At 40.5% G+C, this 21,370-nt stretch overlaps 2 protein-coding genes and 1 pseudogene across 4 annotated transcripts; 1 reads left to right on the forward strand and 2 right to left on the reverse strand.

The window, feature by feature from the left end:
* Positions 1-33: 33 nt before the first annotated feature.
* On the reverse strand, positions 34-3,381 carry LOC124004933 (annotated as a pseudogene).
* Positions 3,382-6,241: 2,860 nt separating this feature from the next.
* On the forward strand, positions 6,242-10,649 carry LOC124005878 (microtubule-associated protein 6 homolog). Of its 2 annotated transcripts, XM_046315511.1 has the most exons (4): positions 6,242-7,404; positions 8,558-8,783; positions 9,294-9,342; positions 10,156-10,290. In XM_046315511.1, exons 1-3 carry the CDS (start codon positions 6,659-6,661, stop codon positions 9,336-9,338), a joined length of 1,017 nt encoding a protein of 338 aa, XP_046171467.1. In that variant the 5' UTR covers positions 6,242-6,658; the 3' UTR covers positions 9,339-9,342; positions 10,156-10,290. The 2 variants fall into 2 exon arrangements, with proteins under 2 accessions (XP_046171467.1, XP_046171466.1); XM_046315510.1 differs by lacking the exon at positions 9,294-9,342 and having other exon boundaries at positions 6,243-7,404; positions 10,156-10,649.
* A 5,142-nt stretch (positions 10,650-15,791) lies between these two features.
* LOC124006017 lies at positions 15,792-20,048 on the reverse strand. Of its 2 annotated transcripts, XM_046315680.1 has the most exons (7): positions 19,356-20,048; positions 18,903-19,160; positions 18,653-18,765; positions 18,343-18,559; positions 17,977-18,114; positions 17,790-17,822; positions 15,792-17,213 (listed from the first exon to the last, which is right to left on the reverse strand). In XM_046315680.1, the coding sequence occupies exons 1-7, from the start codon at positions 19,498-19,500 to the stop codon at positions 16,954-16,956; spliced, it is 1,164 nt and encodes a 387-aa protein (XP_046171636.1). In that variant the 5' UTR covers positions 19,501-20,048; the 3' UTR covers positions 15,792-16,953. The 2 variants fall into 2 exon arrangements, with proteins under 2 accessions (XP_046171636.1, XP_046171637.1); XM_046315681.1 differs by lacking the exon at positions 17,790-17,822.
* Between the last annotated feature and the right edge of the window lie 1,322 nt (positions 20,049-21,370).

Raw genomic sequence — 21,370 nt, forward strand, 5'->3', positions numbered from 1 at the left:
GTTCTGTGCCCTTCTAAAATAAAGGGGGGGGGGTGTTATAGTGTGTATATGTTTTATTAAAACCTATATTCTTATCACTGTTTTGTGAACAGATAGTCACAGATTATGATAATGTGGAAGCATCTTGAGTGTCTACTGACCTCACTTGTTCTAATGTGGAACAATTTGAGGACAAGTGAATTTAGATAAATAGAGTCTCTCTGAACAATATCTTTAAATATACACACTGAACCACTGAATAGTTATATTAAAGCATACAACCGACTAATAATACATGATATTGCATGCCTGCTTGATATAAAATGTTTTACAAATGGTTTGAATAGCTGGGATACATTGGTTCGTTCACTGTAGTGAAGAGTCAAGACATCCCCCGTGTGGCCATGCAACTGACTTGTTAAGACAAATACAGAAGTGATTTGACATCACTATGTTCTCGCTGCAAAATATATTTAGAAAGTGCCAAGAAAACAACCCAGTTCTGATTCAAAAAACAAATGTTATGGATTTAAAATACACATTATCTGTTTTTAATTTCATCAGCAGAACCATACATTTAAGAAATGTTCTGCCCCCAGGACACTTCACCTAGTGATTATCCTAGAAAAACCGGCAGCATCTATTGTGTTTCAGTCTGTCTTGACAGGTAGCCTTTGATCTGTGTGATGGTTCCTTTAGTCACAGCTTCAGTCATAATGTACATGGCTTATCTGGAGCATCCAACGAGTATTGCTTGCATCTGACCCGGCCAGGGTATGACCACTCCTCAGTGAATCACCAGAACATCCTCCTCCCTCAGCTCAAAGTGGGTCTTGTGCTTGTCAAAGAGCTGTGTAAGGGAGCTCATGTGCATGGCGTGGTAATGATTCAATTCTTCTTGGCTGGGTGAACTGATCTTGGGCATCTCCATGGGTTTTCCAACTGAAAGGCAAAATAATTTTATCAGTGTTACTCACCCCAAAATAGATCAAAAATGTACCTGAATTCTCCACATACATACCTTAATGGGGTAAAAAGAAATATTTAAAAAATGTTTGGTTGCACTTTGTTTTAGAGGAACAGAAATTACTAAGAAATTACATGGTCAAATGGTAATTACATAGTAATAACATAAATAACTTTTCACACATCCTGCTACTATTTCTAGGGAACATGGTAAGCTTACCAACTGAGTTGATGTGTTTGGAGAAGGGGACCAGGCCCCAAGTGTCAGGGGAGAAGAGGCCCCGGCCCTGAAACACACAGGGGGCAAAGCCCAGGTTCTTCTGTAGCCTCCTCTGGATCAGCCTCCACCACGATCCCTCATTCAGTAGCAGCTGCTTATAGACATCATTCTCTCCAAATGAGTACACAGGCACCAGGTCAGCCCTGGTAAACAATAACACAATAAGACACAACACAACATAGTCAGTCTCACCTCCAGATGATTAGTTTGACAGTCTGTTCAAAGTGTATCTCCTTGAATCAATGTAGCTTTCTGGTGTGGATTGTTTGTGTATACCAAAGCCAGTTTCACAAAGCCCTTGCGGTTCTTTAGGGTCATACAATGAACTCCTAGAGTACAGTACCGAGATTCAGCTGCCCCTCCAACACTAATAATGACTGCATTCCCTGTTCCATTACATGACAGAATGAACTCCAGAGTGGCGCGATTCACAGGACAAACCCCTGAAGATTAATAATGAATCACTATTTTTAGGAGCAACATTTACAGAACTACTCAATCATATCTATAAATTAAACCTTTACTGTCCTTGGAGGGAAATTAATCTACAATGTATGTCCATGTTACGAACAATCACTCATTGTTTTAGTATGGGTTGAGACTAACCAGAGACCAGTGTCCTCACCTGCAGACACCAGTTACTCTCTGGCTAATGGCATGTGGAAGTTCCCAGCCAGGGTAGCCACAAATGGTGTTATTCCAGGGAACATGGCTGAAAAACCATTGGACTCAGTTGGACTCAGACTCAGTGCTCCAATTCCATGTGGGTGGTAGCCAAGGATGTAGTTTTGATTGGGCAACAAGTTGTGAGTCTTGATAAGCTGAAATCACAAGATTGTTAAATATGAGACGCAACATTGAAATTATACTAAATAGCAAATATTGTCTTGAACAACAGTTAATTTGAAATGTGACAAATCAGTGTGCAGTTACTATCACTCACTCGGATACGGACGTTGTCTCAGTAGTAGGTCCACGCTGTCCAGTTCCTTACACACGAGAACCTTCAGCCAGCTAGTAGTCAACACACCATATCATCAACAAAAAGCTACAGTAAGTCTGAAGAGCAACCAGTGCCCTACTCCAACTGTATTCTCTGAAGTAGCGATGTAAATGTAGCGATTAGCTTGCCTTGTTTGTGTGTTCCAATCATAGAAGAGCCAGATGGTACATGAGGCTGTGACACACCAGAGGTCAGTCCAGAGGAGGTACAGCATCACCACAGAGCATATAGGGCCTGGTCCAACACAGACGCCAGGGAATGAAACACAGATTCATTTTGCATTGACAAACATCCTATTAAAATCTGTAAAAATACAAAAAAGTATACAAAGAAGCACACAAGTTTAGAGAATCATATATTACTATTTGTGCTGTGTCATAGCCAGTTAGAGGTTTTGCAACCCATTAAGACCATGGTGCCATGTTTATGCCCTCTAGTACCCGACAGTTTTCCAAGAAACCCAATAAAAGGCTGGCCATTTACATGCTAAACATAAATAGAAACCAAAAATCCAGTGCTTCAGCCATTTGACAGTGAAGTGTTTAGAGCTCATCAGGGAATCTCACCCATGATAAGGAAGGAGACGATGGACTGCATGACAGAGAAGACCTGGACCTGCTTCTCCAGCCTGGGACACCAGGCCCAGCGCACAGAGAGCAGGGCCGACAGGAGGACGGGGCCAGTGCCTGAAACACATCACATTAGGATTGATTAAGTTAAATGTCAACCCTTTGCTAGTTAAAATGCAATCATATTCTATTCTCATGACCTTGAAAAGTACACAAAATATGTAACCAATATTCCAAAATATACAAGAAATCAACCAAATGTAATTAATAATGAAGATACTGGAATGGATGTATTGCACCCCGTAAAACTGATCTTACCTCGCAGGACACTGGTGTATGCCACAAGTATTGTCTTAAAAACCACAATATTGAACATAGAAAGCCAAAAATGTTAGCAGTTAACAGGCAATAAAACTAGTGATCTCTATTACAACCCATGACATCAGTGCTCTCACACTCAGTTGAGCAAGTTTATACTCCTCAAGGGAGGGAAGGGTGCTGTGATTGTCACAGAGAGCATTGTGTACTCTCTTTATTAGTGCAGGGGACATCTGAACATTGTCCTTGTATATTATCTGTTCCATTATGTCAAAATGACCCAACTGGGCTATGTTGCCTCTCTTTAGTCATTACATGCCATTTATAAACTACGTAAGCAAGCATCCTGGTCTCATGGACTAGGCGTAACATAGTACATGTAAATCCAGGACACTCAAATTAGTGTGGTATGTTAAGTTTGGTATGGTTACATAAAACAGTTGGCTAGTTATGCCAGAAACGAAAGTAGGGTGGTTGGTCAGGGTGAACATCTAGCAACCCAAAGGTTGCGAGTTTGAACTTCATCATGTAATTTGTCATTTATAATACGAAAGGGGTGATGCACATCCACATATTAATACATACCTTAATATGAAACGTAATATCATACTAAATTATGAAGTGTTGTGGATTTACGTACAGAATAATACAACATTTTCTGAGACCAGGTAGAAGCAAGGGATGAATTGGGTGTCAATGATGATTGTCAACTAATAAAGGAAATGTGTCCGATAGTAAAATAAAACAAAGGTAAATGGATTTTTCTTTGATTGAACAAATGTGTTTTCACTAAGCAATCAGTCCATGGATCATGGCATCAAACTCGAAATGAACAAATACACAAGCTGGGAAAATCCAATGGTAGTCATAGGGTGAGAGATTCCATTCCAGCGCTTTGAGACAACGTGTCTCATAGACTGTCCTTGGTTCATAACAGCTACTGTAACAATTAACAGCATGTCTTTGTTTTGCAATGATCCTGTAATCTTAACATTTTTTGTTTAATAAAGGAAACCTTGACCCCACATTGAAACCAATGAATGAATCATGGTGAAAATAAACATTCAAATGTATCTTGCATACTGTACATATTTATAAGGAGTCTTCTGTGGATCAAGTATAATACAATAAATATTGCCACCTGAATTATATTGGCAACGTTTCCTTACTTAATGTATAGATTTAAACAGATCACTATGAGCAAAGACAGGTCGGCTATCCATCAATGCCACTTTTAGTCTCATTAATGGAGACAAAAAGCCTAAATGCATTATAAGCCTCATAATGGCTTATTCAATAACATTCCCACATGATATGAAACCTAAACAATTGTGCAATTTACCCGTTCACAAGGCCTTATCTAATAGGTCCCTCCATTATAAGTGATGATACTTTGCATCTCTCAGCCACATGTAAATGATTTGAATAATGCCCTGGTTGTTCCAACTGTTTGTAGCTTTTTCTATCCCTCTGTGTTTCTGTGTTTGTTCCCAACGGTGTCTCTGCGACTGATATTTGTGACCTTTACATTCTCAATAAAGTAGGACTACTCACACTGAATCACACCCCAATAGCCTCAAGCACCATAGGTCTACTTATAATTATTCAGTATTTATGCTAAGCTATATACACAAAGGTATGTGGAAATCTGGAATTCTGACGGACGAATCTGGGAACCCTACCTGCCCCAATGCATAGTGCTAACTTTCTTTAAAGTTTGGTGGAGGAGGAATAATGGTATGGGGCTGTTTTTCAAGGTTTGTGCTAGGCCCCATAGTTCCAGTGAAGGGAAATCATAATGCTACAGCATACAATGACATTCTCAATGATTCTGTGCTTCCAACTTTGTGGCAGCAGTTTGTGGAAGGCCCTTTCCTTTTTCAGCATTACAATGCCCCCGTGCACAAAGCGATGTCCATACAGAAATGGTTCAGTGTGGAAGACATTGACTGGCCTGTACAGAGTCCTGACCTCAACCACATCAAACACCTTTGGGATTAATTGGAACACCGACTGTGAGCCAGGCCTAATCGCCCAACATCAGTGCTCGACCTCACTAATGCTCTTGTGGCTGAATGGCAGCAAGAACCCGCAGCAATATTCCAACATCTAGGGGAAAGCCTTCTCAGAAGAGTGGAGGCGGCAGGGTAGCCTAGTGGTTAGAGCTGACAAGGTGCAAATCTGTCATTCTGCCCCTGAACAGGCAGTTAACCCACTGTTCCTAGGCCGTCATTGAAAATAAGAATTTGTTCTTAACTGACTTGCCTAGTTAAATTAAGGTAAAAAAAAAAATAGCAGGAAAGGGGGGACCAACTCCATATTAATGCCCATGGCTTTGGAATGAAATGTTCAATGAGCTGATGTCCACATACTTTTTGTCATGTACTGTATTGAACTAAAGCCTACTCACCGAGCTTTAGGCCATAGACATACAGGTAACTGCCGAAATAAAGTAAATACCAACACAAAGTGTCTTAATTGGGCATTGGTGGCATAGAGTGTCTGGAACACTATTGGATGGATACGACACTATTCTTCCAAGAGAAATTCCACAATTTGGTGTTTTGTTGATGGAGGTGGAAAACGCTGCCTCAGGCACTGCTCCAGAATCTCACATACTGTAAGTGTTCAACTGAGTTATGATCTGGTGACTGAGATGTCCATGACATATAGTTTACATAATGTTCATGCTCATCAAACCATTCAGTGACCACTCATGCCCTGTGGATGGGGGCATTGTCATCGTATGGGGGCATAGCCATGGCAGCCAAAATAATGGCCGAAATAATGTTCTGCCAAACATTTTTTATACATGACCCTTAGCATGATGGGATGTTAATTGCTTAAATAGGACAGGAACCACACCTGTGTGAAAGCACCTGCTTTTAATATACTTTGTATCCCTCATACTCAAGTGTTTACATTACTTTGGCATTTACCTGTACATCTCCCATCATACATTCTAATCTACAGTTTGTGAGGGCAGAGCTAAACTATACTGTACACTAGACCGAGGTCGGCCGTGTATGTACATCTTCCACGGGAAAAGAAGGGTTAACCAGGCAGTGTCTCCTCCCTCTTTAGGGCCTAGACGTGACCGACCCAGGTGACAGTTCACAATGCAGACCCAGGGCATTTTCTGAGGTTTTACAAAACGTAGCGGGGTGGGGTCGCTCTGATGCGCAACCAGAAAGCCGATCCAGACCGCGAATGCAATGTGTTCCACACAGCAAATCCAGTCTATTTCAATTTAAATTATTTTAGCTGTGCAGAACTAGTAGCCTACAAAGGTCTTTGCCTATTTGTATTATAAGACTCTTACATTTCTTACCATCTAGCAAGCATCGTAGGATTTCTGAAAAAAAATGAGCCATAGGTGGACAAGTACATTTTCCTGACTGGACAGCATTTGAGTGGGTGCAGGGAGCATCATTTCCCCGTCTCCAGTCCGTGAGTAGGACGTTCTTTCAGGACTCTCATCAGTAGCCTAACACTTTGATTCAGATTTGAAGTACATAGGTTATTCTATATCCATCGTTGATTATGGCATGGCCGTGCATCACACGGGCTTGCTGCATTAACCGCTTCTGGAGTGAATTAGACAAAGCGGACATCGCCGTGCCTCTGGTTTTCACGAAATATTCGGATGTGGCCGAGGTGCAACACCTCCATCCTCAGCCTCCATCTAGACAGAAGAGGACCGGACCTATCACCATAGAAACCCAACCTTCTCACAGTGAACCGGCGGCGCTGGCGGCCAAGGCACCGCCCGCGACTGGTGCCGCATCAGGAAAACATGGCTGTAGTGCGTCTGTGATGCGCCAGGATTTCAGGGAATGGAAAGATATACGCCCGGAGCCCAGCTACAAACCCAAGAATGAATATCACCCCTCGGCGACTCCTTTCAACAACGTAACCCAGTATCAGAAGGATTATAAACCATGGCCTGTCCCGAAAAAGGGAGACCACCCCTGGATCCCCAAACCCAGCCCCACTGCCTCCTCCAGTGCCCAAGAAGGAGGCGTTGGGACCAAATTGGAGCATGCAGCCACAGAGCCCGAGAGCGGTGTGGAGAAGAGTGAAATTGAAGAAAAGGTGCAAGAGAAAGAATCCATAGAGAGGAAAAAGAAACCATTGAAGGAGAAGAGTGTAGAGAAGAAAGTGAGTGCCAAAACGGAGGGACAGCCACCAGCAGGTGGCACTGTGGAGGGGAAAGGAAGGGCAGCAGCAGACGCGCTGAACAGACAGATAAAACAGGTCGTCTCAACTGGCACTGGCAGCTCTTATAGGTGACGATCTGATTACTGTGGGACTATGTATTTTCATTTCATGTTTATTATTGAATTACTTTATGTACACATTTTCTGCCTCTGAAATATATTTTTTCACAGTTTAAATACAGTATATCAACCATAAATTAAACATGGAATGTAGGCCACAATTAACTTTATTGTGGAGCCCAAAATGATGTAACAAAACATACCACAATATTTTGTGTTGCTTAGCCAATACTCAATGTACAATTAATTACACAACATCTTAATATAGCATTACAGTAACTACCTAAATACATGCATAAATTATTAATCAATTATATTTAAATATTGTGCACATGTTGGTAAGATAAGAACATATTGTGCACAACATTTAAATACAATTGATTAACAATTGATGCATGCATTTTTGGTAGTTACTGTACTAGCAGTAGCAAAGCCAAGATGCATGTAGCCTTCAGTCTATTGACAATAAAGTGTACATAATCCCTACTGGGCTTTATAATCTACTCAAGAAAGCCCACACTGCCTCTCCATCATGAATTGTACATGTCAGTTTCTTTCTAGATGAATCTTACATGTTTTTTACTTTGATATTTGATATAACATATGTTCTCTCATTTCAGTGTCCTGTGATCATGATGATCAGACTAATATTGTCATAGGTAGCTGCTGCAGCATTGATTGTCCCCTATTTCATCCTCCTCTATTACCAGATCAATACAGAAGCACATCATGTCAGGGCCAAGGCAGGAGCTCTGGATATAATCATGTCTACTGTTCTCAACCTATCCCTAAGGCCTCTCTGGGGGGGCTCTCCCTTTGTTTCCCTCATTTTTGACTGCAAGGTCAATGAGTTTTTGTGTCAAATATGGAGAGAGTTTTGCAGCTGTCGTCTGTGTGTAAAAGTAAGCCTAATCTCTGTGTTGTAGTTACTGTAATGGTCAGTAAAGAGACTAACGAGTCATGCTACACTCCCGGTGTACACTTTGGCTGTAGACCACACTTTGGCTGGTCAATTTCCTCCCACCGATTTTGGGCAACAGCAATGTTTGTTTGGGATTCATAATAAGACTTAGTGATTTGTTTTATGATGAATTAATACAGTGGCATCTAGACAAAACAACAGTGGAACTAATGCTGAGTTTGCTGATTCATTGATTTTCAGGAATGAGTTCAAGGCATACAAAGATGTGAAGCCAGTGAAGTTAACCAAGCCCCAGTCTCAGTACAAACCTCCTCTGGATGAGAAGGACAAGACCAGCCTGGAGACCAGCTACAGCGCCACCTACAAGGGGGAGCAGACCAAGGTGCAGCCCACTGACAACAAGCTGCTGGAGCGCAGGAGGATACGCAGCCTGTACAACGAGCCGAGCGGCAAGGAGACCACCAAGGTGAGCCCACATCAACATGCATATGACACTGAACACTAACTATGTTATGTTAAAATGTCTATCTGATTGCACAAAATACATGTTCAATTTAGAGTTTTCCAACCTGTTGCTGTGACGGGCCAATACATGTTTATGTATTTATGTCTAATTGGAAATTAAGATAATGCAAATTACATTTCCAACTGCATTAGTTATTCTGGACATGGTTGTTTTCATGTATATGTTCTCCTTCAAGCAATATACTATGTTGATTTAGATGCTACAATAATAATGATTGAGATCATCACTGTTGCGTGTTCCATGGTCCTAATTACTGTGCAAAGTTGTACAGCATAAAATCCCAGAGGAACTGTCTAAACTACAAAATGAAGATAAGCATTAGCACATCACAAAACTAATGTAATCAATCAAGGTTAATTAAATCTCCACGTGCATGTTTGTGCGTGGTAGGAAAGTCTCATGTGTCTGCATGCTATGTTTATATGGCCCCTCCCTCTCTCACTCTTGTAGGACTGTTCTGAGACTGAGAGCAGCTCTATTCTAGATCTGCTGTAGTCAGGTGTGTTGTCAATTTCTTCTGGAAGGCATGGAGGTTAACCTCAGATTAACTCACGCCTTGATGAATGCACCTTAACCAACAGGACTAGGGTCACATTAGCCACCAAACTGACAGATAATTCAATCCTTCTGTAAAGCTATCAGCCACATCTTCAGAGTTTGGAATGCCTCTCTCAAGACCACCAAGAGAGCTTGGATTCATTAAATGAATGTATTGTTTTGCATGACATTTCAACTCTCAGTTCTTTTGTTTGATTGGTGTCAGAAGAGGCACTTTATACAAAAGGCAAACATCACAATTTTCTTTAAAAATAAAAATAAATAGTTGAATGACCAAAAATATAGTCTCGTCACAGGGAAATAGAATAAGATTGTGCATATTAAGTTAGTTGTTCTTATACTAACCCCGATTTTATACTGTAAATTTGTATTTTAGACACAGCCTTTGTGTTGTGAAATTCATTTTTCTAAGCAGAGATTTTGTTACAATAGACACAAGTGGTTTTCTTTCATTGTAAGTGCACTAACCACGCATTGCAAATATTACCAACAAGATGATGACATTTGCTATTTTATTTTTATTTGATGTTAGTAACAGGAAGGTATGTATTGCATGCTCATAATAAACATTTACTGTAACATCTCCAGGCAATGAATTACCTTAGAGATTCATGAGCTCTTTGTATTACTGTATCATACAGTATCTTTGCAAAGATGATACTGTAACCTGGACTGATGACATTTTGGCTGCATAGTTTACTTCCAGTTTTAGGAGGATGTCAAGTACAAACTGCCCTCGTTTCTGCCCCTATAGGTGGACAAGACAAAAACCAAACCAAAAAAGACAACAACAACGAGCAAAATGGTGAAAAAGGTAAAAGAGAAGACCATCGCTGGTGCACTGTCAACCAAGAAGAAAACCTCCACGAGCACCAAACCAGACGAGTCCAAGCCAGGAGGAGTTATCTCAAAGAAGAGCAAAGAGATAAGCAATAGACTGGCTGAGGCAAAAAAGTAAAAACAAAACATCTCTGCACTACTTAATTTGGGGAATTAAAGGCTGCCTAAAGAATAAGAGAACTCTCATCCATTTGGTCTATCTCACTCTCTTTGTCTTTTCCTTCATGTTCCTCATCTCTGTGTATACATACTAGATGTGGATCTTTTAAGTTGACAGTTTGACATCTTCATCATGCCCTCCTTTAACTATAATGCTTTGTGTGTGTGTGTGTGTGTGTGTGTGTGTGTGTGTGTGTGTGTGTGTGTGTGTGTGTGTGTGTGTGTGTGTGTGTGTGTGTGTGTGTGTGTGTGTGTGTGTGTGTGTGTGTGTGTGTGTGTGTGTGTGTGTGTGCGTGTGTGTGTGTGTTTTTGCGTGTTTGCGTGCGCGCGTGTGTGTTTGCGTGCGCGTGTGTGTGTTTGCGTGCGCGTGTGTGTGTTTGCGTGCGCGTGTGTGTGTTTGCGTGCGCGTGTGTGTGTTTGCGTGCGCGCGTGTGTGTTTGCGTGCGCGTGTGTGTGTTTGCGTGCGCGTGTGTGCACTTCCTCTCTGTTAAAACTCAGCACCTTTTTTGCACATTATTTTGTTGCATTTGTCAAACCTTGGTAGAAAGAATGATTAACCATTCTAAAACAGAGAGACATTGATACACAGTGTGTGGCTCTTAAACGGCTGTTGAAGGCAGTGAGAGGTTTAGCTTTTTTTTCTGACCACCTATCATCATAGTGATGATGGATTCTCTATGGTTCTTCTTTTCCATCTCTTAGACGGCATTGACTATGTGGTCTCTGCAGATATAAAATCTTAACTACTGTAGCGTTTCCTGGTTACAGTGACTGCGCTCTTTTGACCAAGATTTAATATAATTTAATATTTCATCATATTCGGGAGGATATCTGGTTTCATATATTTGGTTGCTAAGAAACCAATTGAACTGTAATGTAATTGCTACAGCTTGCATGCAAGGTCCTATTTGTGGTCCCAATCTAGCTTGTAATTGAAATCATTCATGAGAAATCAAATGGAGGCAAACCATTTCCAGAATAACTGCATGTGTAGTCATAGTCTGATCTCAAACCATAAGTGTCTACACAAACAAACAAGAAAACTGTCACTGACTTACAGTACAAAAGATAGCACTTAGTACACTGGTGCCTATTGAAACTGTTATGTCAACCCACCAGCTTTGTAGTTCTGCCTTCACACACATGGTTCTACTGCCTTCTTCAATGTGAGAACCACTCTGTCCACTTTCCAGTTATTTGATACAGTATGAAAACTGATGTATTTCTGATAATATACCCCTATTTAATGATTAGTCGTTATTATAGTCATTACAAAGCTGTGATGCTATTGGTGTGCAAAAACATGTATAATGTAAAAAATGAGCATATGTATGATATAGGACATAGGAAAACCTACTGTATTTACTCAATCACCTCCACTTTCTTCAATGGGCTCAGTAGTTAGGTGTAGAAAGATAAGGAGGGGGCCAGGATAAGAAGATCAAAACCACTTTTTGGAACATGCAGCTGTCTGTCTGGAACCATTGATATCACATCTATTCACAGTGAGTGCTACTCTGAAATCATCTCACCCTGTCTTTCTCATGTCTGTGCACCTGCAGTCCGCCAGTGTGTTACAGTATGTGGCAGTCCTCTCATATGCTGCTGTGTGTCTGCTACTGTCTATTGTACCCCCAGACCACCCTGCTCTCTAGTGCCTGTCAGGGTTCAGTGTGTTAGACCTCCGCAACTCGCAGGCTCCTAGCGCCTGCCCCCCCAGTACAGTAACTAACGTGCTGAGCACACCACACCTCGGTGCTATTACTCTCTCATCTATATGCTGTCAGTTTGATGCGAGTGTACTCGAACCGTGTGAAATGAAGATGATATGATGTCATTTACTGCAGACGTGTTGTGATTGTGTGCTTGTATTCTCAGCTTGCTCTGAATGAACTAATTAAAAATGTTGAAGCAGAATCTGAATGTTGTGACCTATTATCATGATAGAGTATTAGTTAATGCACTTGAAGTCTTGAACTGGCCCATAGACACTCTCTCAGACTCCTTCAGAAGAGGTAGTGGTTTTTATTACGCTACATAGACAAAGAGAGATTGAAAAACCTATTGGAAAATGAGGGCACCAAAACTGCCTCTTTTTATTTGAGTGGACATTAAAGATTCAGAGAAATGATGTAAGGTCCACTGAAGATGGTTTGGTTGCTTTGCTATTTCTCATTGGGTGGTACAATAAAGTGTTTGTTATGGCAGTGGAATTCACGTTCTGTCAAATTACAATTATTTAATCATATAAGCATAAAGTACAACTTCAACAAAAACATGTGTTACAATTGGTAAAACAAGGAACACTTCCCACTATTGCTAAATGAGGAACAGAAAAGCATCATCAGGAATTAGTTCTGAGATATAAATGGCCCCATCAACAAGAAGTCAACAAATGATTTTGCTTCCCACAAACAAAAGGTGCCCTCAGACAACTGCAGCTATAAAATGGAAACAGTAATTGATTGCTTTCCTAGCCAATCCAATGAAGGACTGAACACATGCAGTGTCTGTTGTTTGTCTGTGATTCAGTCATCCTAATGTAAAACCTCCTGAATAATTCAGTTGTTATGGGCCACTATTTGGAGAGCTGTATTGAATATTTAATGGAGGAGCAAAGATGGCAGTGGCTATTTAACTGAGAGACTGGACTCAGTGGAGACATGAGACCTATTAATGAATAATGAGCAAATCAGGAAAGGACTCTGATCTGGAGTGACAGACAACTTCTCCTGTCTGGGAGTTAATACCAGGGAACGTCAGTCTGTCTGCCCCAGAGAAGTCTAGCCTACTGCCCCTGTTGCCATGTGACCAGTCAAGACCCCACCAGTATAATAATTTTTGTTTATTTATTTCATCTTTGTTTAACCAGGTTGGCCAGTTGAGAACAAGTTCTCATTTACAACTGCGACCTGGCCAAGATAAAGCAAAGCAGTGCGACAAAAAGAACAACACAGAGTTACACATGGGATAAACAAATGTACAGTCAATAACACAATAGAAGCATATGTATACAGTGTGCGCAAATGAAGTAAGGAGGTAAGGCAATAAATAGGCCAATAAGTGGTGAAGTAATTACAATTTAGCAATTTACACTGGAGTGATATATGTGCAGATGAGGATGTGCAAGTAGAAATACTGGAGTGCTAAAGAGCAGAAGAAAACACATATGGGGATGAGGTAGGTAGTTGGTTGGATGGGCTATTTATAGATGGGCTGTGTACAGCTGCAGCGATCGGTAAGCTGCTCTGACAGCTGATGCGTAAAATTATTGAGGGAGTTATAAGTCTCCAATTTCAGTGATTTTTAACATTCGTTCCAGTCAATGGTAGCAGAGAACTGGAAGGAAAGGCGGCCAAAGAGGTATTGGCTTTGGGAACGACCAGTGAAATATACCCGCTGGAGTGTGTGCTACAGGTGGGTGTTGTTATGGTAACCAGTGAGCTGAGATAAGGCAGAGCTTTACCTAGCAAAGACTTATAGATGACCTGGAGCCAGTGGGTTTGGCAACGAATATGTAGCGAGGACCAGCCAGCAAGAGCATACAGGTCGTATTGGGGCGGCAGGTAGCCTAGTGGTGAGAGTGTTGGACCAGTGACCGGAAGGTTGCAAGATCAAATCTGTCGTTCTGCCCCTGAACAAGGCAGTCATTGAAAATAAGAATTTGTTCTTAACTGACTTACTAAGTTAAATAAATATGGGGCTTTGGTGACAAAACAGATGGCACTGCAATAGACTGCATCCAATTTGCTGAGTAGTGTTGGAGGCTATTTTGTAAATGACATCGCCGAAGTCAAGTTTTTAGTCAGTTTTACCAGGGTATGGTAAAATGAGTGCGAAATAGGACGCCAATTCTAGATTTCACTTTGGATTGGAGATGCTTAATATAAGTCTGGAAGGAGAGTTTACAGTCTAGCCAGACACCTAGGTATTTATAGTTGTATACATATTTTAAGTCAGAAGCATCCAGAGTAGTGATGCTTGTCGGGCGGGTGGGTGTGGGCAGCGATCGGTTGAAGAGCATGCATTTCGTTTAATATGAGTCTGGAAGGAGAGCAGTTGGAGGCCACAGAAGGAGTGTTGTATGGCATTGAAGCTCATTTGGAGTTTTGTTAACACAGTGTCCAAAGAAGGGCCAGATGTATACAGAATGGTGCCATCTGCGTAGAGGTGAATCAAAGAATCACCCACAGCAAGAACGACATCATTGATACATTGATATATCATGTAGTCTGTACTAAGTGAAGGAGATTGGAGGAGCGAATGAGGTGCTTGTCTGCAAAATAGAATCACCTTCCTCCAAGACGAATACAGGTATGTTTAAAGGCACATTCAAAATGAATAATATAAAAATACAAATTAAATGTTTATTTAAATGATTTTACCAAGCCCTCAATCATGCTGATTATTAACTGAACAATAATAAGACTGAATTTTTTTTTAAATGAGCCTTTTATGAGTTTTAGGGCTCCCGAGTGGCACAGCGGTGTAAGGCACTGCATCTCAGTGCAAGAGGCATCACTGCAGTCTCTGGTTTGAATCCAGGCTGCTTCACATCTGACGCACAATTGGCCCAGCATCACCCGGGTTTGGCCGGAGTAGGCCATCATTGTAAATGAGAATTTGCTCTTAACTGGCTTGCATAGTTAAATAACAAAACATTTTTGTTCTTTTTATGGGTTCATGGCATTGCACTCACACTCTGACACAGGTGATGTCATGGTACTATATTCAGTTATCAGACAACTGTGGCTTCTGGTGGATTTTTTCAGTACTCTTATCCACTGCAATAAGATCCAGGCCATTATGCACTCAGTGATGTTGCATACTTACACAATAGCATTTAAAACAATATATTTAATTCCCAATGCAATAGTACATGTTTTCTCCAGATCCAAACCTTATTATTCCTGTTTTCATGAGTGACAAATCTTAATTCAGGGATTTTTGAAAGTCGGGACAATCCTTGTCCGGCATGGAAACTAGATTTTTATACTTTATTTTTTTATATATTTTTTTTGCATTATTTGAGCTTAAAATACATTTAGGGAATTTTATTAGAGCAAAGACTTGATTTTGAAATTGTCAAAATATTTGTAATATTATTAAATATATATATTAATTTCTATGTCGGCTCTATACCCAGAAATGCCCTGTCACGGCTGGCTGAAGGACTGGACCAAGGTGCAGCATGGTAAGCGTACATTTTCTCTTTATTCAAAAATGACACCGACAAAACAAAAAACAAAAACCAAACCGTGAAGCTTTGGGCTATGTGCCCTGAACAAAGACAAAGTTAACTTCCCACACAACAGGTGGGGGAAAAGGGTACCTAAGGATAGTTCTCAATCAGAGACAATGATAGACAGCTGTCCTTGATTGAGAACCATACCAGGCCAAGACATAGAAATATAACATAGAAAAAATAACATAGACTACCCACCCCAACTCACGCCCTGACCAACCTAACACAAAGACATAAAAAGAAACTAAGGTCAGAATGTGACATGCCCTTACAAAGGATCCCAATTTCAAACTCTCCAAAAAAAGCGTTTAACATTTTTAAAAACAAGCAATAATGAATACTAACTGAAAAAATATCGTATGTAGTTTCTTCCAATAGCCCTCTCTGACTTTAAAGAATATTTCTCTCAAAACTAGGAGATTTGGTCAACATTGGCAGATTTGTCTTAAAACCCTAAATGAATCATGAATGAGCAGGGACAGCTTCACCATCAGGACACCTTCTTCATGTCCTCATTACCTGTAGTGCAACAAGACAACTCACGGTCTGTAAAGTTCTCTCCTTTTGATAGATTTAAACAAACAATATTAAAATCACCATTGTCACAATCATAAACTGTCAACTCCATCTGCCGAATAGATTAAGATAGGACATTATATGATTAGGTTTTAGAGTCATAAAGAAACTGAGGATAAACTTAGCATATTACTTGATTGAAGAAGAAATATTTTCATTTTTGTCAACTCCGTAAAACATCAACTCCGTCAGATTTTTGTCTAAAGTCAACTCCGTCAGAGTGCTGAAAGATCTGATAGTATGGTTATATTTTTACCAGTGTTTGTATTAAACGTTTATTTTTAGAAGCTGTTTTGAGTATTTGTTGTCAGCCTCGTCAATGGCTTGTCAACTCACTGATGGCTAACCCTCTTAATATCGATCTTTTTGTCAATATTCAGCAAAAAATATTTTAACATTGTTGCAACATATGCTTAAACTACTGACTTATTTGCTGTGTTAGACCTAAGGGTTATTGTTTGCTTTCCAAATGTTGTTTTTATGTTCTGAATCTAGAAAAACATGTCAAAATGCTAACGAAATTAGCCTTGGAGCATTATCATATCATATTTGAATAATCTAATGTTCGAAATAAACAATCAAGGCCTTTATTTAACACTTGTTGGATAATAAATATTTGTCTGACGGAGTTGACATCAATCCAGTTGCATTTTATAAAACAATTAAAGAATTAGGACGTTGTTCCTTTACATGGTGTGATAGCTGATACTTTTGTCTATCAAAATATATCATTCAAATGTTATTAATATTCAATATCTTGATATTTTTGATCTGGTAAGAATAACATCCTTGTAAATAGTCATTGGACACCACCTGTCTGTTGTGCTCTGTGTGCTGGAGGTTGTATGAGGTCAGCTTGCCAGTTGCTTTCCTCACTGCGGTGCTGACCAGAACGACAACCCCGACTAACAAAATCAAGCCCAGCAGAACTCCCAGGACTATGGTCGCCACTTTCCAGCCTTCTCCCGGGGCCGTTGATATCTGGGAAACTCCTACAGGGAAAAACAAATGTTTGGTCAATGTCTGTAAGTAACTACTGAAAGGACAATATTAGATAAGCAGCATCCCACATAAAATAAACAGAAGAAATTAGTGAAATCACAACTAAGTCACATACATTAATTGAACAACACAAACACCATCGCCATGTAATGCCAATTCACACAAAAAACGCAATGTTTTAAAAATACTTTTCAAGGTAGTTATGGCGGTTATGTCCAGGTGTTTACAGATAGTGTCCTGTAGAGCAGTCTGGAGAGCTCTTTCATCAGTGTAAATATTCTCATTAAAACCACACATCATCCTAACTACCACACTACCCCTCTGAAAGCCCACCACTGTCATGTCAAAGGATGGCTCTGTCAGAACACACCGTATTCTGGGGACAACCTGGATTTAAAAAAATAGTAAAGTAGATGTCTACATACATTTTGAAGCAGAGGACGTTAGTGTACCTATGCACAGCTTCCCAGGATTAACGGGATTCTGATCTATCAAACCAGGATAGCAGCTACACTGCTGGCTGCCTCCAGGACCAACCACACACTGAGCAAGTGATGAACACAAACCTTTGCATGAATCTGCACCTGGAGTGATATTTCCTACAAAATAGTGAGTAAATACTGCTTAACTGGAGGTACTTACTAGGGTATTACAGGGTAATAACAAATGCTATTCCACTGGTAATTACTCTTGTATAAAGTACTTATTTAATGTAAAGTGTAGCGCACATTTCAAGCAGCAAAGTTTTCTTACTCTTGCAGTCAGTTCCCGGTACGGTTGGATTTCTGTCATAGAATCTTGCCTTGCATTCACATGTATGTGAAGGTCCCTCTCTGATACAGCTGGCATTTTTTGAGCATGTGTAACTGCCTCTTTGACAGATGTCTGCCTCTGTAATAAAGTAATAAATGAAGTTACTAAAAGCCACTAAATACACATGGCGATATGATAACCACCTGGTGTGAATGTAGACTTGCTTTATACCTAGATATACAAATCTATCATTCAATTGATCCAAGGGATCAATATTTCTGTTACTTCTTAAATATTTATTCCAAAATAACATGTTTGATTAACTAGCATAGAAAATATCATTGTACGTAGTTATTGGAATTGAACCTTTTACAGAGGTGATATTCAGATCCACTCCGAGTGCAGATGATTTCAGCGCATTGATGACGCTGTTCTGCACGTCAGAGGTTGACAGGTTGACCTCCAGAGCAGTGACCAGATCAAAGTCAACGATCACACTTCCTCTGCGAACACCAGTCACAACAATCACCATTTCTTTATCCCTGATAAGGTCCCGGTATTCCTTCGGGAGATTGTTTTCAACCTTTAAAGAAACATGTGCATTTAAATCATACAGGGTTACATTATATGACTCAAATGAAAAAGCAATTATAAAAAATGCTTAGTGAATATTTACCTGCATGGTGAAATTTGTTACAAAGTCTTTGTAAAGTTTGCTGGATTGATTTGTATAATCAGACACAAAATCTCTACCTGGAATTCGAGTGAAAGATTCATAGACCTTTCCAGCTTTTGGAGAAAAAAAAGATAAATTAACATTCACCAAAAGAAATGTCCCATTGTACTAATTTGATCTATATATTTTTTTTAACAAAAGTAGGTTCTTAGTGAATTTAAGCAGATTACTTGAAAACATTTTGACATACCAGTGATTATGTTTGCTGAAATGTATTTCTTGATACTGCAGGATAAGTACTCAATAATCAGAGTGTACATGGTTCCAGGAGTAAGGTCTGAGAAAACAGCTTTGGTGGCTGAGGTCTCACTCTGGTTTGAGTTGGAACCAGACTCCAGCTTCACTTTGTACTGTATCTGCTGGTCCAGGTTAATACCTGTCCAACTCACACTGATTAACTTACTGGTGATTTTCTCCAGCCTGATGACATTCACCAGAGTTTCTGACACTGAAAACAAATGACAAATAAATAAAGGTAAAATAATTCTGTGTATGTACCGCAATATTTTCACACATTTCAATAGTCGTTGGTATCAATTTGTAAGTTAAAAAATAAATAATTCTATATTATGTCTACTACTTTTGTTATTAAGAATCATATTATCTTATGATGGTTTTTGAGTATGAGTGCATATAATCTTACCGCATTCTGCAACAGTGGTTTTGATTGTTGTCACCAAAGTAGTGTCTCTGAAAGTTAGTCCCTGTGAGGGAGTTGAGGGAGTGGATACTGCTACAAATGTTGAGGTTCTTGTTATTACTGTAGTAGTACCACTTGTTGGTGGCATTATTGGTCTTAGAGTAGTGACATCACTTGTGACTGTCGATGTAGCAGTGGGAGTTGTGGCATCACTTGAAGTGACTGTGGATGTAGTTGAGGGAGTGGTGGCATCACTTGAAGTGACTGTAGACGTAGTTGAAGTAGTGGTGGCATCACTTGAAGTGACTTTGGATGTAGTTGAGGGAGTGGTGGCATCACTTGAAGTGACTGTAGACGTAGGTGAAGTAGTGGTGGTATCACTTGAAGTGGATGTTGATGTAGTTAAGGGAATGATGGCATCCCTTGTAGTGACTGTTGATGTAGCTGAGGGAGTGGTGGCATCACTTGCATTGACTGTTGGTGTAGTTGAGGGAGTGGTGGCATAACTAAAAGTGACTGTTGATGTAGTTAAGGGAATGATGGCATCCCTTGTAGTGACTGTTGATGTAAGTGAGGGAGTGGTGGCATCACTTGAATTGACTGTTGATGTAGTTGAGCGCGTGGTGGCATAACTTGAAGTCACTGTTGATGTAGTTGAGGGAGTGGTGGCATCACTTGAAGTCACTGTTGATGTAGTTGAGGAAGTCACTGTTGATGTAGTTGAGGGAGTGGTGGCATCACTTGAAGTGGATGTAGACGTAGTTGAGGGAGTGGTGGCATCACTTGAAGTGACTGTTGATGTAGCTGAGGGAGTGGTGGCATCACTTGAAGTGACTGTAGATGTAGTTGAGGGAGTGGTGGCATCACTTGAAGTGGATGTAGACGTAGTTGAGGGAGTGGTGGCATCACTTGAAGTCACTGTTGATGTATTTGAGCGAGTGGTGGCATAACTTGAAGTCACTGTTGATGTAGTTGAGGGAGTGGTGGCATCACTTGAAGTGGATGTAGACGTAGTTGAGGGAGTGGTGGCATCACTTGAAGTGACTGTTGATGTAGCTGAGGGAGTGGTGGCATCACTTGAAGTGACTGTAGATGTAGTTGAGGGAGTGGTGGCATCACTTGAAGTGGATGTAGACGTAGTTGAGGGAGTGGTGGCATCACTTGAAGTGACTGTAGATGTAGTTGAGGGAGTGGTGTCTTCATTTGAATTGGGTGTTAATGTAATATTACTTGAAGTCAATGTAGTAGTGGTGGTATCACTTGAAGTTACTGTCAATGTAGTTGAATGAGTGGTGACATTCCTTTGAGTGACTGTTGATGGAGTGATGGCATCATTTGAGGTGGGTATTGATGTAGTTGAGGGGGTTGTGGCATTATGTGTAATGAATGTTGATGTAATATCACTTGAAATTACTGTTGATGTATTTGAGAGAGTGGTGGCATCACTTGAACTGACTGTTGAGGAAGTGGTGGAATCACTTGAACTGACTGTTGAGGGAATTTTGGGAGGGTTGACATCACTTGAAATTACTGTTGATGTAGCTGAGGGAGTGGTGGCATCACTTGAAGTGGGTGTTGTTGTTAACTAGAAGTGACTGTTGATGTGTTAAGGGAATGGGCATCACTTGTAGTGACTGTTGATGTAGTTGAGGAGTGGTGGCATCACTTGAAGTGACTGTGGCATGTGACTGTTGATTGTTGGCATCACTTGTGGTGACTGTTGGTGTTGAGGATTGGTTCACTAAAAGTGGAGTTGAGGGAGTGGTGGCATCACTAAAAGTGACTGTTGATGTAGTTAAGGGAATGATGGCATCCCTTGTAGTGACTGTTGATGTAGCTGAGGGAGTGGTGGCATCACTTGAATTGACTGTTGATGTAGTTGAGTGAGAGCTGCCATTACTTGAAGTGGATGTTGAGGGAGTGGTGGCATCACTTGAAGTGGATGTTGATGTAGTTGAGGGAGTGGTGGCATCACTTGTAGTGACTGTTGATATAGTTGAGGGAGTGGTGGCATCACT

This window comes from Oncorhynchus gorbuscha, linkage group LG19, assembly GCF_021184085.1.
Source record: "Oncorhynchus gorbuscha isolate QuinsamMale2020 ecotype Even-year linkage group LG19, OgorEven_v1.0, whole genome shotgun sequence".
In the NCBI taxonomy this organism is placed as follows: domain Eukaryota; kingdom Metazoa; phylum Chordata; class Actinopteri; order Salmoniformes; family Salmonidae; genus Oncorhynchus; species Oncorhynchus gorbuscha.

Bases quoted from the DNA above. Each gene is read 5' to 3' on its own strand.
- LOC124005878 (XM_046315510.1), top strand. From the start codon at position 6,659: ATGGCATGGCCGTGCATCACACGGGCTTGCTGCATTAACCGCTTCTGG. The intron at 7,405-8,557 runs GTGACGATCTGA...ATTGATTTTCAG, and splicing joins GGCACTGGCAGCTCTTATAG to GAATGAGTTCAAGGCATACA. The intron at 8,784-10,155 runs GTGAGCCCACAT...CTGCCCCTATAG, and splicing joins GCGGCAAGGAGACCACCAAG to GTGGACAAGACAAAAACCAA.
- LOC124006017 (XM_046315680.1), bottom strand. From the start codon at position 19,500: ATGCCACCAACAAGTGGTACTACTACAGTAATAACAAGAACCTCAACA. The intron at 18,115-18,342 runs GTTCAATTCCAA...ACTTTATTACAG, and splicing joins GAATATCACCTCTGTAAAAG to AGGCAGACATCTGTCAAAGA. The intron at 17,823-17,976 runs GTAAGAAAACTT...ACTATTTTGTAG, and splicing joins ACCGGGAACTGACTGCAAGA to GAAATATCACTCCAGGTGCA.